This window comes from Scyliorhinus torazame, chromosome 1 (genome assembly GCF_047496885.1).
Source record: "Scyliorhinus torazame isolate Kashiwa2021f chromosome 1, sScyTor2.1, whole genome shotgun sequence".
Classification (NCBI taxonomy): domain Eukaryota; kingdom Metazoa; phylum Chordata; class Chondrichthyes; order Carcharhiniformes; family Scyliorhinidae; genus Scyliorhinus; species Scyliorhinus torazame.
This window is the reverse complement of record NC_092707.1, coordinates 413,135,769-413,152,871: the sequence shown is the minus strand read 5'-3', so window position 1 is coordinate 413,152,871 and position 17,103 is coordinate 413,135,769. Positions and strand designations below refer to the sequence as shown.

The 17,103-nt window shown below is 47.3% G+C and overlaps 1 protein-coding gene across 1 annotated transcript in view; it reads right to left on the bottom strand.

The window, feature by feature from the left end:
- Positions 1–595: 595 nt before the first annotated feature.
- Positions 596–17,103, bottom strand: part of LOC140424302 (uncharacterized) — a 196,541-nt gene continuing 180,033 nt past the window's right edge. The window contains exons 5-8 of the mRNA XM_072507858.1: positions 14,129–14,279; positions 12,684–12,727; positions 10,982–11,034; positions 596–2,740 (exon numbers count right to left, since the gene is read on the bottom strand). Of these exons, the coding sequence (XP_072363959.1) occupies positions 2,624–2,740; positions 10,982–11,034; positions 12,684–12,727; positions 14,129–14,279 (365 nt within the window). The 3' untranslated portion in view covers positions 596–2,623. The remainder of the gene's footprint in view (positions 2,741–10,981; positions 11,035–12,683; positions 12,728–14,128; positions 14,280–17,103) is intronic.

The window sequence follows — 17,103 nt, the reverse complement described above, 5'->3', positions numbered from 1 at the left end:
CCCGACCGCACTTTGGGGTGTTGAGTGAGACGTGGGGCTGGGGTAGGTACAGGAATATTCAGCAGCAAACTGTCCTTAAGGGGAGTGCTCCCAATGTTAAAGTTGGCTTCTGATCGAGGCCCCTCCCCACCGCGAGACCCACCCCCCAACCCCGCCATTTTCTACCGAGACCCAAACATATTTGGGCTTCTCCCATTGGTGCGAAACCCTCCAATTGAAGCTGGGTGTTAAATGGCCCTTGTGGTCAATAATTGGCTACTTAAGGGCCTGACTTGGGGAAAGGGTGAGCAGCCTGTCCGAGGCTCCCCGGTCCCAGTGTAAAATGGCCGAGAGGTCAGGGTGCGCGGGAACCCAACGGGAAGTCCATTTGTGCTGTTTCACATTCACCCCTCAACTAAAAATGCCCCAGTGTGAAAGCCAGGCCCTTATTTGCATGGTCGCATCCTGCTGATTGGCTGGTTGGAGATGTAGTAACACTTCAAACAAAAGTGAGAGAAACAATCGGAAATTACCGGCAAAAACCTCCAGAAACATCTCACACTGCAGACCAGCCAAGAATAAACAATTAAAAATAAACCCAGCCAATCACACAAAACAGTTTCTCCACCATTTTATTTATCAGTATATAATATTTCCTGTGTATACAATCAACATTTTAATATCAAACTCTCAAAAAATATTTCTCCAATAATGTGGATAAATTTATCCCAAATATTTTTCCTGGAATTTATTTCTTTCCTAATCCGAGTGAATCTGTGACACTGGGCCCACTGCAGGCTGTGTACTGACAGTATTCCCAATGTTCCGATAGGTGACACATTCCAATGAATGGATGATGAAGGAATGGCTGATATAAACAATCTGGATGGTGTGTGACTGGGAGCTAACTTGGAATTGAAGATGTTGCCACAATGATGCTGCTGCTGTGTTTCTTGGTGGTAGAGAAACCAGGGGAGGGCAGTGTGGCCCAAATAACCTTCAGCGAGCTGCTGCGGTGCATCGTGTAGACCAGCCACCAGAGTGCGCTGCTGGTGGAAATGGGAAACACCACCAACCCCCAGTGAACTGCTCTGTCCCCACCGGTGCCCAGATTCTCAAATGTTGCTGCAGGCTGACCCATCCAGGCAAGGAGCAAGTGTTCAAGTGCACATCTAACCTGCCTTTTAGATTGTGAGGAAGCTGTGAGGGGTTAGAAGGTGAACCAGTTGTCCCAGATGAATGGCTGCTAACCAGGTCTAATTGTAGACCAGCATCAGCTTCATCATGAGCAGGGGTGGAGGGAGAGTGTGAAATCATCAGCAAATACCCTCCTTATTGACACAGATCCAGGAGATTATTGAAGCAGCGGAAGATGGCTGAGCCTAGGAGACAACTCTGATGTCCTGGGGTTCTGGTCATTGGCCCTTTGACCACATTTGAATTCCGTTCTGCAAAGGCTCCTTGGCGCTATCCTCAGCTGATTTCAAATTGGTCACCAACCCCAGTCCGGCTCCGAAATCTCCAGTGATCTCTGGCCACTCGCCACAGCAACGTGTCCCATTCAAACCCCTTCCCAGGGATCCAGGAGGAGGCGGAGCACAGGTTTCTCTCCATCACCGGGGCCTCTAGAATTGAGCCCAGACTAATCCATACCTCAGCAATCTCTCCACAATCCACACTGACACCCAGGAGAAAGGATTAGTCACTGACCAATATTTCACAATTATTAGTCCTTAATACTGCAAAGCAAAACCAACCGTTACAAATACTTCCCTCAATGAAAGGACATGATCAATGCAATGTGCTTTTATGACAGAAATGGTTGTAGCAATATTCACAAAGCAAATAATGTCTTCTTAGGCAAATTACAGACTTCATTCCATGAACAATGTTCTCAACACAGTGTCGCATTTGGGCAAGTTCAGTCTCTCCAGTAATATCAGGGTGTGAGTGTCCAGTAATATCAGGGTGTGAGTGTCCAGTAATATCAGGGTCTGAGTGTCCAGTAATATCAGGGTGTGAGTGTCCAGTAATATCAGGGTGTGAGTGTCCAGTAATATCAGGGTTGAGTGTCCAGTAATATCAGGATCTGAGTGTCCAGTAATATCAGGGTCTGAGTGTCCAGTAATATCAGGGTCTGAGTGTCCAGTAATATCAGGGTCTGAGTGTCCAGTAATATCAGGGTCTGAGTGTCCAGTAATATCAGGATCTGAGTGTCCAGTAATATCAGGGTCTGAGTGTCCAGTAATATCAGGATCTGAGTGTCCAGTAATATCAGGGTGTGAGTGTCCAGTAATATCAGGGTGTGAGTGTCCAGTAATATCAGGGTCTGGGAGGGTCTGAGTGTCCAGTAATATCAGGGTCTGCGTGTCCAGCAATATCAGGGTCTGGGAGGGTCTGAGTGTCCAGTAATATCAGGGTCTGAGTGTCCAGTAATATCAGGGTCTGAGTGTCCAGTAATATCAGGGCCTGGGAGGGTCTGAGTGTCCAGTAATATCAGGGTCTGGGATTTACGATCTCACTCTGATATTGTTGAGAGATTGAAGCCGTTGAAATGTGCAGGAAAGGCAGAGATGATTGTGATTGGGTGAGGTTTTGGTGACTGCTGCTTGTCCCACTGGTTAATTGTTGCTGGTTTTGCGGTTTAAGAATGTTGAACAACAGCATACTCCGCTGTGCTTTCAGTCAGTGATACTGCCGGCTGCCTGGTGCCTGGGCAATGGAATCGAAGCTCAGCATATTTGCATTCCTCTTCACCTGACTGTAATCCAATAGAAATATTGATCAGTATTTATTTCCACACAGAATGGAAGAATGTCTGTCAACAGATCAAACGGTGTTATTATTTATAACTGAATGATTTCTTCTTCTTTGCCTTTCTCACTGGAAGATGCTGACAGGCCGCTGGGATGTGCTTTTTATTGACTCTGGTCGCTCTGCTACAGCTGTGAATTTGTACACAGCAAGATCCCACAAATAACAATGTGACAATGACCAATCAGTTGTCATGTTTTTTTTCGGGATAAATATCACCCAGGACATTAAAGGATGAATCCTCTGCCCATCTTCCAAATAGTCCCAGGGAATATTTTACATTTCATGTCCTTATACCTGAGGGACTGCAGCGGTTCAAGAAGGCAGCTCACCCCCACCTCGTCAATGATAGAATCCCGCTGCCAGCGAACAGCGCGCGGCCGAGGAACACGTGTCTGGGGGGCCCGAGAATCCAGCCCCCAGTGTTGGAATGTCAGTTATTGTTTTTAATGGCATGGTCTGTCTTAATGGCTGCCAAAGAACCCCCCTGGAATTGACAATTAACTCCGACATGTCTCATTCATTCAGCTTTTGATTATTGTTGGAGATTTGGAAAAAAATATTCTCAGAAATGTCTTTTTCACTTTTTCTCTCAGTCTCTTTATCCCTCCTCTCTCTCTTTCTTTTCTCCTTCACTTTATTTGGAATCCTGCACCTGATTTGTTGTGGAATGAAATATTCTTCACAGGCTCTTCTAGATTCCGAGCCTCCAAAGTGCCATTCTCAACGGGAAAAACGGTGTTAATCCTCATGGAATCTTGTGCCTCTCAGAAATAAAAGTGATTGGTGTAGTTACCGGCGTCACTCTGGTGAGGTGGAGACTCTGAGACTGCCTCATGCCCGGCCAGCCTTGGTGTAAATGATGCTGGCGGGACGTCACGCTGAGTCAAGATTCCGTGAGGGAGGGGTAAGGTCTGGAGAGAGTGCTGGGTAATGGTGTGCTGATGTATTACATAGAACATAGAACATAGAAAATACAGCACAGAACAGGCCCTTCGGCCCACGATGTTGTGCCGAACCTTTGTCCTAGATTAATCATAGATTATCATTGAATTTACAGTGCAGAAGGAGGCCATTCGGCCCTTTGAGTCTGCACCGGCTCTTGGAAAGAGCACCCTACCCAAACTCAACACCTCCACCCAACACCAAGGGCAATTTGGACATTAAGGGCAATTTATCATTGGCCAATTCACCTAACCCGCACATCTTTGGACTGTGGGAGGAAACCGGAGCACCCGGAGGAAACCCACGCAGACACGGGGAGGACGTGCAGACTCCGCACAGCCAATGACCCAAGCCGGAATCGAACCTGGGACCATGGAGCTGTGAAGCAATTGTGCTATCCACAATGCTACCGTGCTGCCCTCAAGAACAAATAAATCTACACTATATCATTTTACCGTAATCCATGTACCTATCCAATAGCTGCTTGAAGGTCCCTAATGTTTCCGACTCAACTACTTCCACAGGCAGTGCATTCCATGCCCCCACTACTCTCTGGGTAAAGAACCTACCTCTGATATCCCTCCTATATCTTCCACTTTTCACCTTAAATTTATGTCCCCTTGTAATGGTGTGTTCCACCCGGGGAAAAAGTCTCTGACTGTCTACTCTATCTATTCCCCTGATCATCTTATAAACCTCTATCAAGTCGCCCCTCATCCTTCTCCGCTCTAATGAGAAAAGGCCTAGCACCCTCAACCTTTCCTCGTAAGACCTACTCTCCATTCCAGGCAACATCCTGGTAAATCTTCTTTGCACCTTTTCCAGAGCTTCCACATCCTTCCTAAAATGAGGTGACCAGAACTGTACACAGTACTCCAAATGTGGCCTTACCAAAGTTTTGTACAGCTGCATCATCACCTCACGGCTCTTAAATTCAACCCCTCTGTTAATGAACGCGAGCACATCATAGGCCTTCTTCACAGCTCTATCCACTTGAGTGGCAACTTTCAAAGATGTATGAACATAGACCCCAAGATCTCTCTGCTCCTCCACATTGCCAAGAACTCTACCGTTAATCCTGTATTCCGCATTCATATTTGTCCTTCCAAAATGGACAACCTCACACTTTTCAGGGTTAAACTCCATCTGCCACTTCTCAGCCCAGCTCTGCATCCTATCTATGTCTCTTTGCAGCCGACAACAGCCCTCCTTACTATCCACAACTCCACCAATCTTTGTATCGTCTGCAAATTTACTGACCCACCCTTCAACTCCCTCATCCAAGTCATTAATGAAAATCACAAACAGCAGAGGACCCAGAACTGATCCCTGCGGTACGCCACTGGTAACTGGGCTGCAGGCTGAATATTTGCCATCCACCACCACTCTCTGACTTCTATCGGTTAGCCAGTTTGTTATCCAACTGGCCAAATTTCCCACTATCCCATGCCTCCTTACTTTCTGCATAAGCCTACCATGGGGAACTTTATCAAATGCCTTACTAAAATCCATGTACACTACATCCACTGCTTTACCTTCATCCACATGCTTTGTCACCTCCTCAAAGAATTCAATAAGATTTGTAAGGCAAGACCTACCCCTCACAAATCCGTGCTGACTATCCCTAATCAAGCAGTGTCTTTCCAGATGCTCAGAAATCCTATCCTTCAGTACCCTTTCCATTACTTTGCCTACCACCGAAGTAAGACTAACTGGCCTGTAATTCCCAGGGTTATCCCTAGTTCCTTTTTTGAACAGGGGCACGACATTCGCCACTCTCCAATCCCCTGGTACCACCCCTGTTGACAGTGAGGACAAAATGATCATTGCCAACGGCTCTGCAATTTCATCTCTTGCTTCCCATAGAATCCTTGGATATATCCCGTCAGGCCCGGGGGACTTGTCTATCCTCAAGTTTTTCAAAATGCCCAACACATCTTCCTTCCTAACAAGTATTCCCTCGAGCTTACCAATCTGTTTCACACTGTCCTCTCCAACAATATCGCCCCTCCCATTTGTAAATACAGAAGAAAAGTACTCGTTCAAGACCTCTCCTACCTCTTCAGACTCAATACACAATCTCCCGCTACTGTCCTTGTTTGGACCTACCCTCGCTCTAGTCATTCTCATATTTCTCACATATTACAGTGAGGTTCCTGATCTCGCACCGTGTGATTCTCACTCCTCCCCCGGCGCGGGGGGGGGGGGGAGATTCCAAACACCAATCACACCGGAGAGAATTACATTTTTCACTTCACTCCAGAGTTTGGGTCCACGGTGACTTTCTCACGGACGGAGAGGCTCAAAAATCACCCCTCAAAAAATCACCCCTCAAAAAAATCACACCTCAAAAAATCACACCTCAAAAAAATCACACCTCAAAAAAATCACACCTCAAAAAATCACACCTCAAAAGATGACAGCTCAAGTTTCAGGTTGGAAACCCACAGAAACTGTCCCCAACTTTAACCTGGTCACATAGAAGGTGCTAGAAACTTTTCAAAAAATATCTGAAAATATAAATAAGCCGTGATGATGCAAGTCAGTGTTTGAGAGAGAGAGAGAGAGAGAGAGAGGAAGAAAGAGAAATAAAGAGCTTGCGACAAAATGAAGGAGAGAGGGTGGTGGCACGCGTGAGGGAGAGAGCAGTGATGCAAGAGTGGGTGTGTGAGGGTGTGTGAGGGTGTATGCGTGTGAGTGTGTGTGAGGGTGTGTGTGTGAGAGGGTGTGTGTGAGATGGTGTGTGTGAGATAGAGTGTGTGTGGAAGAGATAGAGGGTGTATGTGAGATAGAGGGTGTGTGTGTGAGAGACGGTGTGTGTGAGAGATGGTGTGTGTGTGTGTGGGATAGAGGGTGTGTGTGTGAGATAGAGGGTGTGTGTGTGAGATAGAGGGTGTGTGTGTGACATAGAGGGTGTGTGTGTGACATAGAGGGTGTGTGTGTGACATAGAGGGTGTGTGTGTGACATAGAGGGTGTGTGTGTGAGAGGGTGTGTGTGTGGGATAGAGGGTGTGTGTGTAAGAGATAGAGGGTGTGTGTGTGAGATAGAGAGTGTGTGAGAGATAGAGGGTGTGTGTGTGAGATAGAGGGTGTGTGTGTGAGATGGAGGGTGTGTGTGTGAGATAGAGGGTGTGTGTGTGAGATAGAGGGTGTGTGTGTGGGATAGAGGGTGTGTGTGTGGGATAGAGGGTGTGTGTGTGGGATAGAGGGTGTGTGTGTGGGATAGAGGGTGTGTGTGTGAGATAGAGGGTGTGTGTGTGGGATAGAGGGTGTGTGTGAGACGGTGTGTATGTGAGATGGTGTGTGTTTGTGGGATAGAGGGTGTGTGTGTGAGATAGAGTGTGTGTGTGTGTGAGATAGAGGGTGTGTGTGTGGGATAGAGGGTGTGTGTGTGAGATAGAGGGTGTGTGTGTGAGATAGAGGGTGTGTGTGTGTGAGATAGAGGGTGTGTGTGTGTGAGATAGAGGGTGTGTGTGTGAGATAGAGGGTGTGTGTGTGAGATAGAGGGTGTGTGTGTGAGATAGAGGGTGTGTGTGTGAGACAGAGAGTGTGTGTGTGAGATAGAGGATGTGTGTGTGAGATAGAGGGTGTGTGTTTGAGATACAGGGTGTGTGTGTGAGATACAGGGTGTGTGTGTGGGATAGAGGGTGTGTGTGTGAGATAGACGGTGTGTGTGTGAGATAGAGGGTGTGTGTGTGAGATAGAGGGTGTGTGTGTGAGATAGAGGGTGTGTGTGTGGGATACAGGGTGTGTGTGTAGGATAGAGGGTGTGTGTGTGTGAGATAGAGGGTGTGTGTGAGATAGAGGGTGTGTGTGTGAGATAGAGGGTGTGTGTGTGAGATAGAGGGTGTGTGTGTGAGATAGAGTGTGTGTGTGTGTGTGAGATAGAGGGTGTGTGTGTGTGAGATAGAGGGTGTGTGTGTGTGAGATAGAGGGTGTGTGTGTGTGTGTGTGTGAGATAGAGGGTGTGTGTGTGTGAGATAGATGGTGTGTGTGTGAGATAGAGGGTGTTTGTGTGAGACAGAGAGTGTGTGTGTGAGATAGAGGGTGTGTTTGTGGGTTAGAGGGTGTGTGTGTGAGATAGAGGGTGTGTGTGAGAGATGGTGTGTGTGTGTGTGAGAGGGTGTGTGTGTGAGATAGAGGGTGTGTGTGTGAGATAGAGGGTGTGTGTGTGAGATAGAGGGTGTGTGTGTGAGATAGAGGGTGTTTGTGTGAGACAGAGAGTGTGTGTGTGAGATAGAGGGTGTGTTTGTGGGTTAGAGGGTGTGTGTGTGAGATAGAGGGTGTGTGTGAGAGATGGTGTGTGTGTGTGTGAGAGGGTGTGTGTGTGAGATAGAGGGTGTGTGTGTGTGAGATAGAGGGTGTGTGTGTGAAATAGAGGGTGTGTGTGTGAGATAGAGGGTGTGTGTGTGAGATAGAGGGTGTGTGTGTGAGATAGAGGGTGTGTGTGTGAGATAGAGGGTGTTTGTGTGAGACAGAGAGTGTGTGTGTGAGATAGAGGGTGTGTTTGTGGGTTAGAGGGTGTGTGTGTGAGATAGAGGGTGTGTGTGAGAGATGGTGTGTGTGTGTGTGAGAGGGTGTGTGTGTGAGATAGAGGGTGTGTGTGTGAGATAGAGGGTGTGTGTGTGAGATAGAGGGTGTGTGTGTGGGATAGAGGGTGTGTGGAAAAGATAGACGGTGTGTGTGTGAGATAGAGGGTGTGTGTGTGAGATAGAGGGTGTGTTTGTGGGATAGAGGGCGTGTGTGGGATACAGGGTGTGTGTGTAGGATAGAGGGAGTGTGTGTGTGAGATAGAGGGTGTGTGTGAGATAGAGGGTGTGTGTGTGAGATAGAGGGTGTGTGTGTGTGGGATAGAGGGTGTGTGCGTGAGAGATAGAGGGTGTGTGTGTGAGAGATAGAGGGTGTGTGTCAGATAGAGGGTGTGTGTGAAATAGAGGGTGTGCGTGTGAGATAGAGGGTGTGTGTGTGAGATAGAGGGTATGTGTGTGTGGGATAGAGGGTGTGTGCGTGAGAGATAGAGGGTGTGTGTGTGAGAGATAGAGGGTGTGTGTGAGATAGAGGGTGTGTGTGAAATAGAGGGTGTGTGTGTGAGATAGAGGGTGTGTGTGTGAGATAGAGGGTGTGTGTGAGTGTGTGTGTGTGTGAGATAGAGGCTGTGTGTGTGAGATAGAGGGTGTGTGTGTGAGACGGTGTGTGTGAGAGACGGTGTGTGTGTGTGAGATAGAGGGTGTGTGTGTGGGATAGAGGGTGTGTGTGTGAGATAGAGGGTGTGTGTGTGAGATAGAGGGTGTGTGTGTGAGATAGAGGGTGTGTGTGAGATGGAGTGTGTGTGTGTGGGATAGAGGGTGTGTGTGTGAGATAGAGGGTGTGTGTGAGACAAAGGGTGTGTGTGAGATAGAGGGTGTGTGTGTGGGATAGAGGGTGTGTGTGAGATAGAGGGTGTGTGTGGGATAGAGGGCGTGTGTGGGATAGAGGGTGTGTGTGTGGGATAGAGGGTGTGTGTGTGAGATAGAGGGTGTGTGTGTGGGATAGAGGGTGTGTGTGTGGGATAGAGGGTGTGTGTGTGGGATAGAGGGTGTGTGTGTGGGATAGAGGGTGTGTGTGTGGGATAGAGGGTGTGTGTGTGGGATAGAGGGTGTGTGTGTGGGATAGAGGGTGTGTGTGTGGGATAGAGGGTGTGTGTGTGGGATAGAGGGTGTGTGTGTGAGATACACTCTGGTGAGGTGGAGACTCTGAGACTGCCTCACGCCCGGCCAGCCTTGGTGGAAATGATGCTGGCGGGACGTCACGCTGAGTCAAGATTCCGTGAGGGAGGGGGTAAGGTCTGGAGAGAGTGCTGGGTAATGGTGTGCTGATGTATTACAGTGAGGTTCCTGATCTCACACCGTGTGATTCTCACTCCTCGTGGGGGGAGGGGGGGGGGGGGGGGCGGGGGGGGGGGAGATTCCAAACACCAATCACGCCGGAGAGAATCACATTTTTCACTTCACTCCAGAGTTTGGGTCCACGGTGACTTTCTCACAGACGGAGAGGGGCTCAAAATCACACCTCAAAAAATCACCCCTCAAAAAATCACCCCTCAGAAAATCACCCCTCAGAAAATCACGTGCCAAAAAAAATCACCCGTCAAAAAATCACCCCTCAAAAAAATTATCCTCAAAAATCACCCCTCAAAAAATCACACCTCAAAAAACTATCCTCAAAATATCACACCTCAAAAAATCACCCCTGAAGTTTCAGGTTGGAAACCCACAGAAACTCTGTCCCCAACTTCAACCTGTTCACATGGAAGGTCCTGGAAACTTTTCAAAATATGTCTGAAATATATAAATAAGCAGTGATTATGCAAGTCAGTGAGTGTGTGAGAGAGAGAGAGAAAGAGATGGCGACAGAATGATGGAGAGCGGGTGGTGGCACGCGTGAGGGAGAGGGCGGCAATGCGAGAGTGGGTGTATGAGGGTGTGTGTGTGTGTGTGTGTGAGAGGATGTGTGTCTGTGTGTGTGTGAGAAGGTGTGTGTGTGCGTGAGAGTGAGTGTGAAAGTGTGTGTGTGAGAGAGTGTGAGAGTGTGTGTGTGAGTGTGTGAGAGAGTGTGTGTGAGTGTGTGAGAGAGAGTGTGTGTGAGTGTGTCTATATATGAGTGTGTGTGATGGAGTGGGCAGTTGTGAAACTTCGTTCCCAGGTTTAAACTAACCTTCTGAGTTACTGTTAACTCCAGTTTTCTGCAGTTTATCAGTAAATTGGTTCACAGAACCCAATGGATTTGAAAAATATGCCACCAGCAACTTTAAAAATAATTGAAAACACGTTGTGCAGACAGACAGGTGGAGCGGGGAAATCAGAGCAGGTTGTCTATCACTCTCCTGTCTGCAACAGAAGGATTGATTTGTAAACTTACAGTAACATTCAAACTCCTCTTTAATTGATGTGGTGCCTATTTTGGGAAATGGCAGCAAATCTAAAATGCAGCAAAGAACAGCAGCTGAGCCCCATTTCCATTTCCTTACTGGTGCACGATCAATGACCACTAAAGCGAGGTTGTAGTCCAACTGAAGACTTTAATAAGCGAGATGTTTCCCCCAGCAGCTCAGGTACAGAGTGAAGGCTGCTGAGGCGGCACGGGCTCTTATACCCCGCCTAGCAGGGCGGAGCTATCACACATTCTAACCAATAGAAAGCATACAGTTTCCACCAATGGTGCTTTAGCCGATCAGGTACCGTAATACCTATAATACCACACTTACCAAAAGAGCAGAAGGAGTTTCTTGAACCTCTTGATTGCTGCTCCGTGTTTTATCTGAAAGAAAACACAAAGATGTTTCTTCAGAATAAATCCATGTAAAGGTCGACCTCAGGAAACTTGGAATGGCAGCAAATGAAAATTCCGGAGTGACTTGGGCAATTTTCCCGGGAGACATGAGGCTTCCTCTCCGTTATAAAGTTCATCAGAGAAATCAGCAACTCACAGAACAGAAGGAGGCCATTCGGCCCATTGAACCTGTGCTGGTTCTTTCAAGGGCCATTGTGCCCAATCCCACATTCCTGCTTTTTATCCGGAATCCTGTAAATTCCTGAGACACACACAGAAACATGGAAAATAGAAGCAGGAGGAGGCCATTCGGCCCTTCGAGCCTGCTCCCCCATTCATTATGATCATGGCTGATCATCAAGTTCAATACCCTGATCCCGCCTTCCCCCCCATATCCCTGGATCCCTTTATCCCCAAGAGCGAAATCTAATTCCTTCTTTAAATTACACAATGTTTTGACCTCAACTATGTTAGCCGTTTAGCTGCTGTTGTATAGTCAAAAGTTCTGCTCCTTTTCCACAAACACCTTTAATTTACTTCAACAGACTCTGCACAAAACTCTAACATCACATCACCTGACACAAAGGCCACCTGAAGCCTCTTCACATAATCAGTGTCAATTATTGGATACTTAACATAAATGAGACAACTAATTGGAATGTCTCTTAACCCATTACTTAACAAACTACTTTCTGTGGTAGCGAATTCCACAGATTCACCACTCTCTGGGTGAAGAAATTTCTCCTCACCTCAGTCCTAAAAGGTTTACCCCTTATCCTCAAACTATGACCCCTAGTTCTGGATTCCCCCACCATCGGGAACATTCTTTCTGAATCTACCCTGTCTAATCCTGTTAGAATGTTGTAAGTTTCTGAGAGATTCCCTCTCACTCTTCTAAACTCCAATGAATATAATCCTAACCCACTTAGTCTCTCCTCATAGGACAGTCCCACCATCCAGGATTCAGCCTGGTAAACCTTCGCTGCTCTCCCTCCACAGCAAGTACCTGCCCAACTCTCTTCTAAGATGATTTCTGGAATCAGCTTCCTCCACATTTTCCAGGCGAACGTTTCAGATCCCGACAATTCTCTGAGTTAAAAACATTTCTCTCCATCTCCCCTCTCGATCTTTACCCAATGTTTTTAAATCTCTGATCTCTAGTTGTTAACCCACTCGCCAGAGCAAATAGTTTTTCTCTCTCGATTCAATCCAAAAACTCTCATATCAAACTAATCGGTCAACTCTTAACCATCTCTATTCCCAGGAATTGCTCTGAGAACTGACAATGTGATCACTCTACAAGGATATTCCAGACGCTGGTGAAATATAGGAGGCCGTTCCGTGGACTTTCTATGTCTGAAAGTTTATCTTTTTGGGGTCACTCGCTGTAACATTGCCACCCTGAGGGTATGTCTCACACTCTGCAGCTACAGGGCTGGGGACAGCCTCCAACCATCTTCATTCTGTCCGATGTAACTTTACTGCAATTAACGGTAATCTTTGCAAATCAGACAAATAAATTGGTCAAATTATTAGCATGTTAATTACATCCCAAAACTAACAGCATCAAAGGGGTATCTGGGATCGAGCGTAATTCCCGGAAAGCGTTGCAACAATGGTTGAATTAGTTTACTCACCGTCCACTGTTGCATACACAGGGTTCTGGTCTTCATCAGGGATCCTAAAGAAATGCCACACATTAGCTTCATTGCAGCGTTACTGCAGAACAACAGGTCACACTCTTGGCGGAGACGGAGTTCAGATTTTCCAACATGGGCCTTTGATTCCAGTTTTTAAGGACGATGACACGGATGAGCCAGATATCCGGAATCATTTCCTAACTAAGCAGAATTTGCTGTCCAATGAAGAAAGGAATCTAACCTCGCTTCATAACTTCAACGTTCCATCCCAGGCAACATCCTGGTGAATCTCCTCTGCACCCCCTCCAGTGCAATCACATCCTTCCTATAATGTGGCGACCAGAACTGCACATAGTGCTCCAGCTGTGGCCTCACCAAAGTTCTATAAAACTCCAACATGACCTCCCTGCTTTTGTAATCGATGCCCCGATTGATAAAGGCAAGTGTCCCATCTGCCTTTTTCACCCCCCCTATTAACCTCCCAACTCAATAAACACAAAGCATGTCACACTTTGAGAAAGGGCTGGAAACAGTGTGGACTTCTCCTGGGAAATCTGATCCATCTCATTTGTATCAAAGCAATGCAAACTGTGCAGATGTCCATGGTCACACCACCCAAACCAGAGTGGTCAGGATTCCCCTGAGCTCCCAGTGAATCCACAATGAATACTGGGATTTTCCGCTATCTGGGCCATGCACTCACTGCTGTCTCGTTACAACCTGGAAATTTCAACACCCATTTTGCACAATATTCCCTGGAACATTTTAATGTTTTGAATGTTAGTTACGAAACACCGAGACGTCTGTTGTTCACTGACAGTGAAAGTTATATCAGTTTTTGAAGACATGCTAGAGAGCTCTCCACTCCAAGCTGATTAAGCTGTCAGGCGTTAGTGAGGAAACAGGAGAGATTCACTGGGATTGGGTCTGGTGTCAGCAAAACAAATACAAAGAAAGACGGGAGACATTTTTTATCATTAGCAGAACCCAGATTGCAGAGCAATATGATCAAAGGTCTTCAAAATTCTTTAAACTTGGGATAGAAGAGATGGAAGCAGACTTTTACAGGGAGGGTGAAGATTGAGGAGCTTTGGATACAAGGGGACACGGGCACTGAACCAGCACACAGGGCGAGGGGGGCAATTATCCAGCACTAATGTCCGAAGGGCGAGGTTTAGTGCTTCAACTGTTAAAACCATCCTGGCTCTCAGCAGCAGCAGTTAGGTGCCTGTTGGTCAATACTGGGGTGGTTGTGATGCCAGGACAGTTGGAGATGACTGGCACCAGTCAAGCACTGGCACATGTGTTGGTCTCAACAGTAGCAGGTCACACACTTGAATGATAGGCTGCAAGGAGAATGTGGCTCCTCACTAAAAGCAGCAAGTTATAAAATAATCACCCTGTGCAGTAACAGTATCAGACACAAAACGAGTCATATTTACCCTTGTGTGGAGTTCTTTGCGGAGTGCAACCTCTTTTTTACAAGATAACGTGTGAGCAGAGCGAAGCAGAACAAGACAACAAAGGCCAGGATTATACCCGTGCTTAAAACAATCGCATCTGCTGTCCCGGGATTCTGGTCGGATGATTGTTCTGTAAAGTATCAGAATGTTACACACACGGCAGCTTCAGTATATTCAGCTTCAGATATTAGTTCAGCCTCAATCAGAATATTACATCCAGTTCTGGGAATCGCACATTCGGAAGGATGTGAAGGTATCGGAGAGAGAGCAGCAAAGATTCAAGACAATGGATCCAGGGATGAGGAACTTCAGTTCCGGGGATATATTGGAGAAGTTGGACCATTCTCCTGGGAGAGAAGAAGGATCAGAGGAGATTTGATAGAGATGTTCAAAATCACTGGAGTTCTGACCAGAGCAGACAGGGAGAAACTGTTCCCCTTTCTGAATAGATTAAGACAGAGGGCAAAAAAATAATTTGCAAAAAAGGCAAATGCAAAATGAAGAAAAAACTTCTTCCACACAGCGAGTGGTTAGGATCCGGAATGTACTGTCTGAGAGTGTGGTGGAGACAGATTCACACAGCGAGTGGTTAGGATCCGGAATGTTCTGTCTGAGAGTGTGGTGGAGGCAGATTCACACAACGAGTGGTTAGGATCCGGAATGTACTGTCTGAGAGCGTGGTGGAGGCAGATTCACACAGCGAGTGGTTAGGATACGGAATGTTCTGTCTGTGAGTGTGGTGGAGACAGATTCACACAGCGAGTGGTTAGGATCTGGAATGTTCTGTCTGAGAGTGTGGTGGAGACAGATTCAAATAGCGAGTGGTTAGGATCCGGAATGTTCTGTCTGAGAGTGTGGTGGAGACAGATTCACACAGCGAGTGGTTAGGATCTGGAATGTTCTGTCTGAGAGTGTGGTGGAGACAGATTCAAATAGCGAGTGGTTAGGATCCGGAATGTTCTGTCTGAGAGTGTGGTGGAGACAGATTCACACAGCGAGTGGTTAGGATACGGAATGTTCTGTCTGAGAGTGTGGTGGAGGCAGATTCACACAACGAGTGGTTAGGATCCGGAATGTACTGTCTGTGAGTGCGGTGGAGATAGATTCACACAACGAGTGGTTAGGATCCGGAATGTACTGTCTGAGAGTGTGGACGTGACAGATTCACACAGCGAGTGGTTAGGATCCGGAATATTCTGTCTGTGAGTGTGGTGGAGACAGATTCACACAGCGAGTGGTTAGGATCCGGAATGTTCTGTCTGAGAGTGTGGTGGAGACAGATTCACACAGCAAGTGGTTAGGATCTGGAATGTTCTCTCTGAGAGTGTGGTGGAGACAGATTCACACAGCGAGTGGTTAGGATCCGGAATGTTCTGTCTGAGAGTGTGGTGGTGGCAGATTCACACAGCGAGTGGTTAGGATCTGGAATGTTCTCTCTGAGAGTGTGGTGGAGACAGATTCACACAGCAAGTGGTTAGGATCTGGAATGTTCTCTCTGAGAGTGTGGTGGAGACAGATTGACACAGCGAGTGGTTAGGATCCGGAATGTTCTGTCTGAGAGTGTGGTGGAGACAGATTCACACAGGGAGTGGTTAGGATCTGGACTGCACTGTCTGAGAGTGTGACGGAGACCGATTCACACAGCGAGTGGTTAGGATCCGGAATGTTCTGTCTGAGAGTGTGGTGGAGACAGATTCACACAGCGAGTGGTTAGGATCCGGAATGTTCTGTCTGAGAGTGTGGTGGAGACAGATTCACACAGCGAGTGTTTACGATCTGGAATGTACTGTCTGAGAGTGTGGTGGAGACAGATTCACACAGCGAGCGGTGAGGGACAGACAGAGTCAGGTACAGAGAAGATGCCAAGGAGTGTCGACCAAGTTGGAGGGAAGTACCAGGGGCAGTCTGTTAACCACCCATGGTGGGGACTTCAAACCTGTTCAACCACCAAAACCACCTCCTTCTCAACTAAACCCTCAGATTCTGTCTCAGTTAGAGACTGGGGGACAATGCATGTTGGCCATGTTACAGAAACACGTAAAACTGTTGTGGCCCACGGAATGCCAAGGAGAGTGTGGGCGGAGAAGTCTCCGGCCGTGTTGGAGGACGAATCAGTGCCGGCCAACCCAGATTTTTCCAAACTGCAGAGCTGAGCAGAATCCTCTTGAATCTCTCTCCCAGAAGAGGGGGGTTCTCTCTCAAATCTCAGTTTGAACCCCCTTCAGGTACACAGAGCAGTTAGTGAGTACTCAAAACCTGAATACAGAGCTGGGGAGGGGGATCTTTCCGGTTCCTCTTCCATTAGAAGTACCAGACCTCTCAAAGGCCTCAGGAAAATGCTGCTCTAATATTCTGTGTAACTGAGACAAGTTGTTGGTGAGTCTGCTGAAGCTGACCACATATCAGAAACTCAGCAGGTTTGAAGTTCTCTGTCTGTGGGTAAGGCTCAGCTCAACACAAGTTGAAGCCCGTCCCCAGAGGGGATCCCACAGCCTGAGAATCCGGCCTGAATGGTCCAGCTTGAGGGTCCAAACCAACCGATGGTTCAACACCTTGCATTCTGAAGAGATCACGGCCTTCAAAGACCTCAACCTCAGCAGCAAAGATTCTCAAATATCTCACACCCAGTTTAATCCCCATCATTTTGATCCTTTCCCTTCCCCCCTGTGTGTCTGTCTTGTGTGCATGTGGGTGGCGGGTGGGACGGTGTTTGGGGAATAGTTAGACAAGTAGATCAGTGTTACATTATTTCCATTATCTGTTCACCTTTTACTCTTTTTATAAATAAACAGTTCTAATGTTTTACTTTCAAATCTGGTGCCTGTAACTCATTGGAGAAGTCAAGGGTCAAAGATCTCAGGAAAATACACAAATTACTGGTTAATTCACTTCTGTTGGGACTCTGGGATCTGTGTGGCTGGAACTGACCGTGCGCTGGCCCAGGGTGCCGCAAC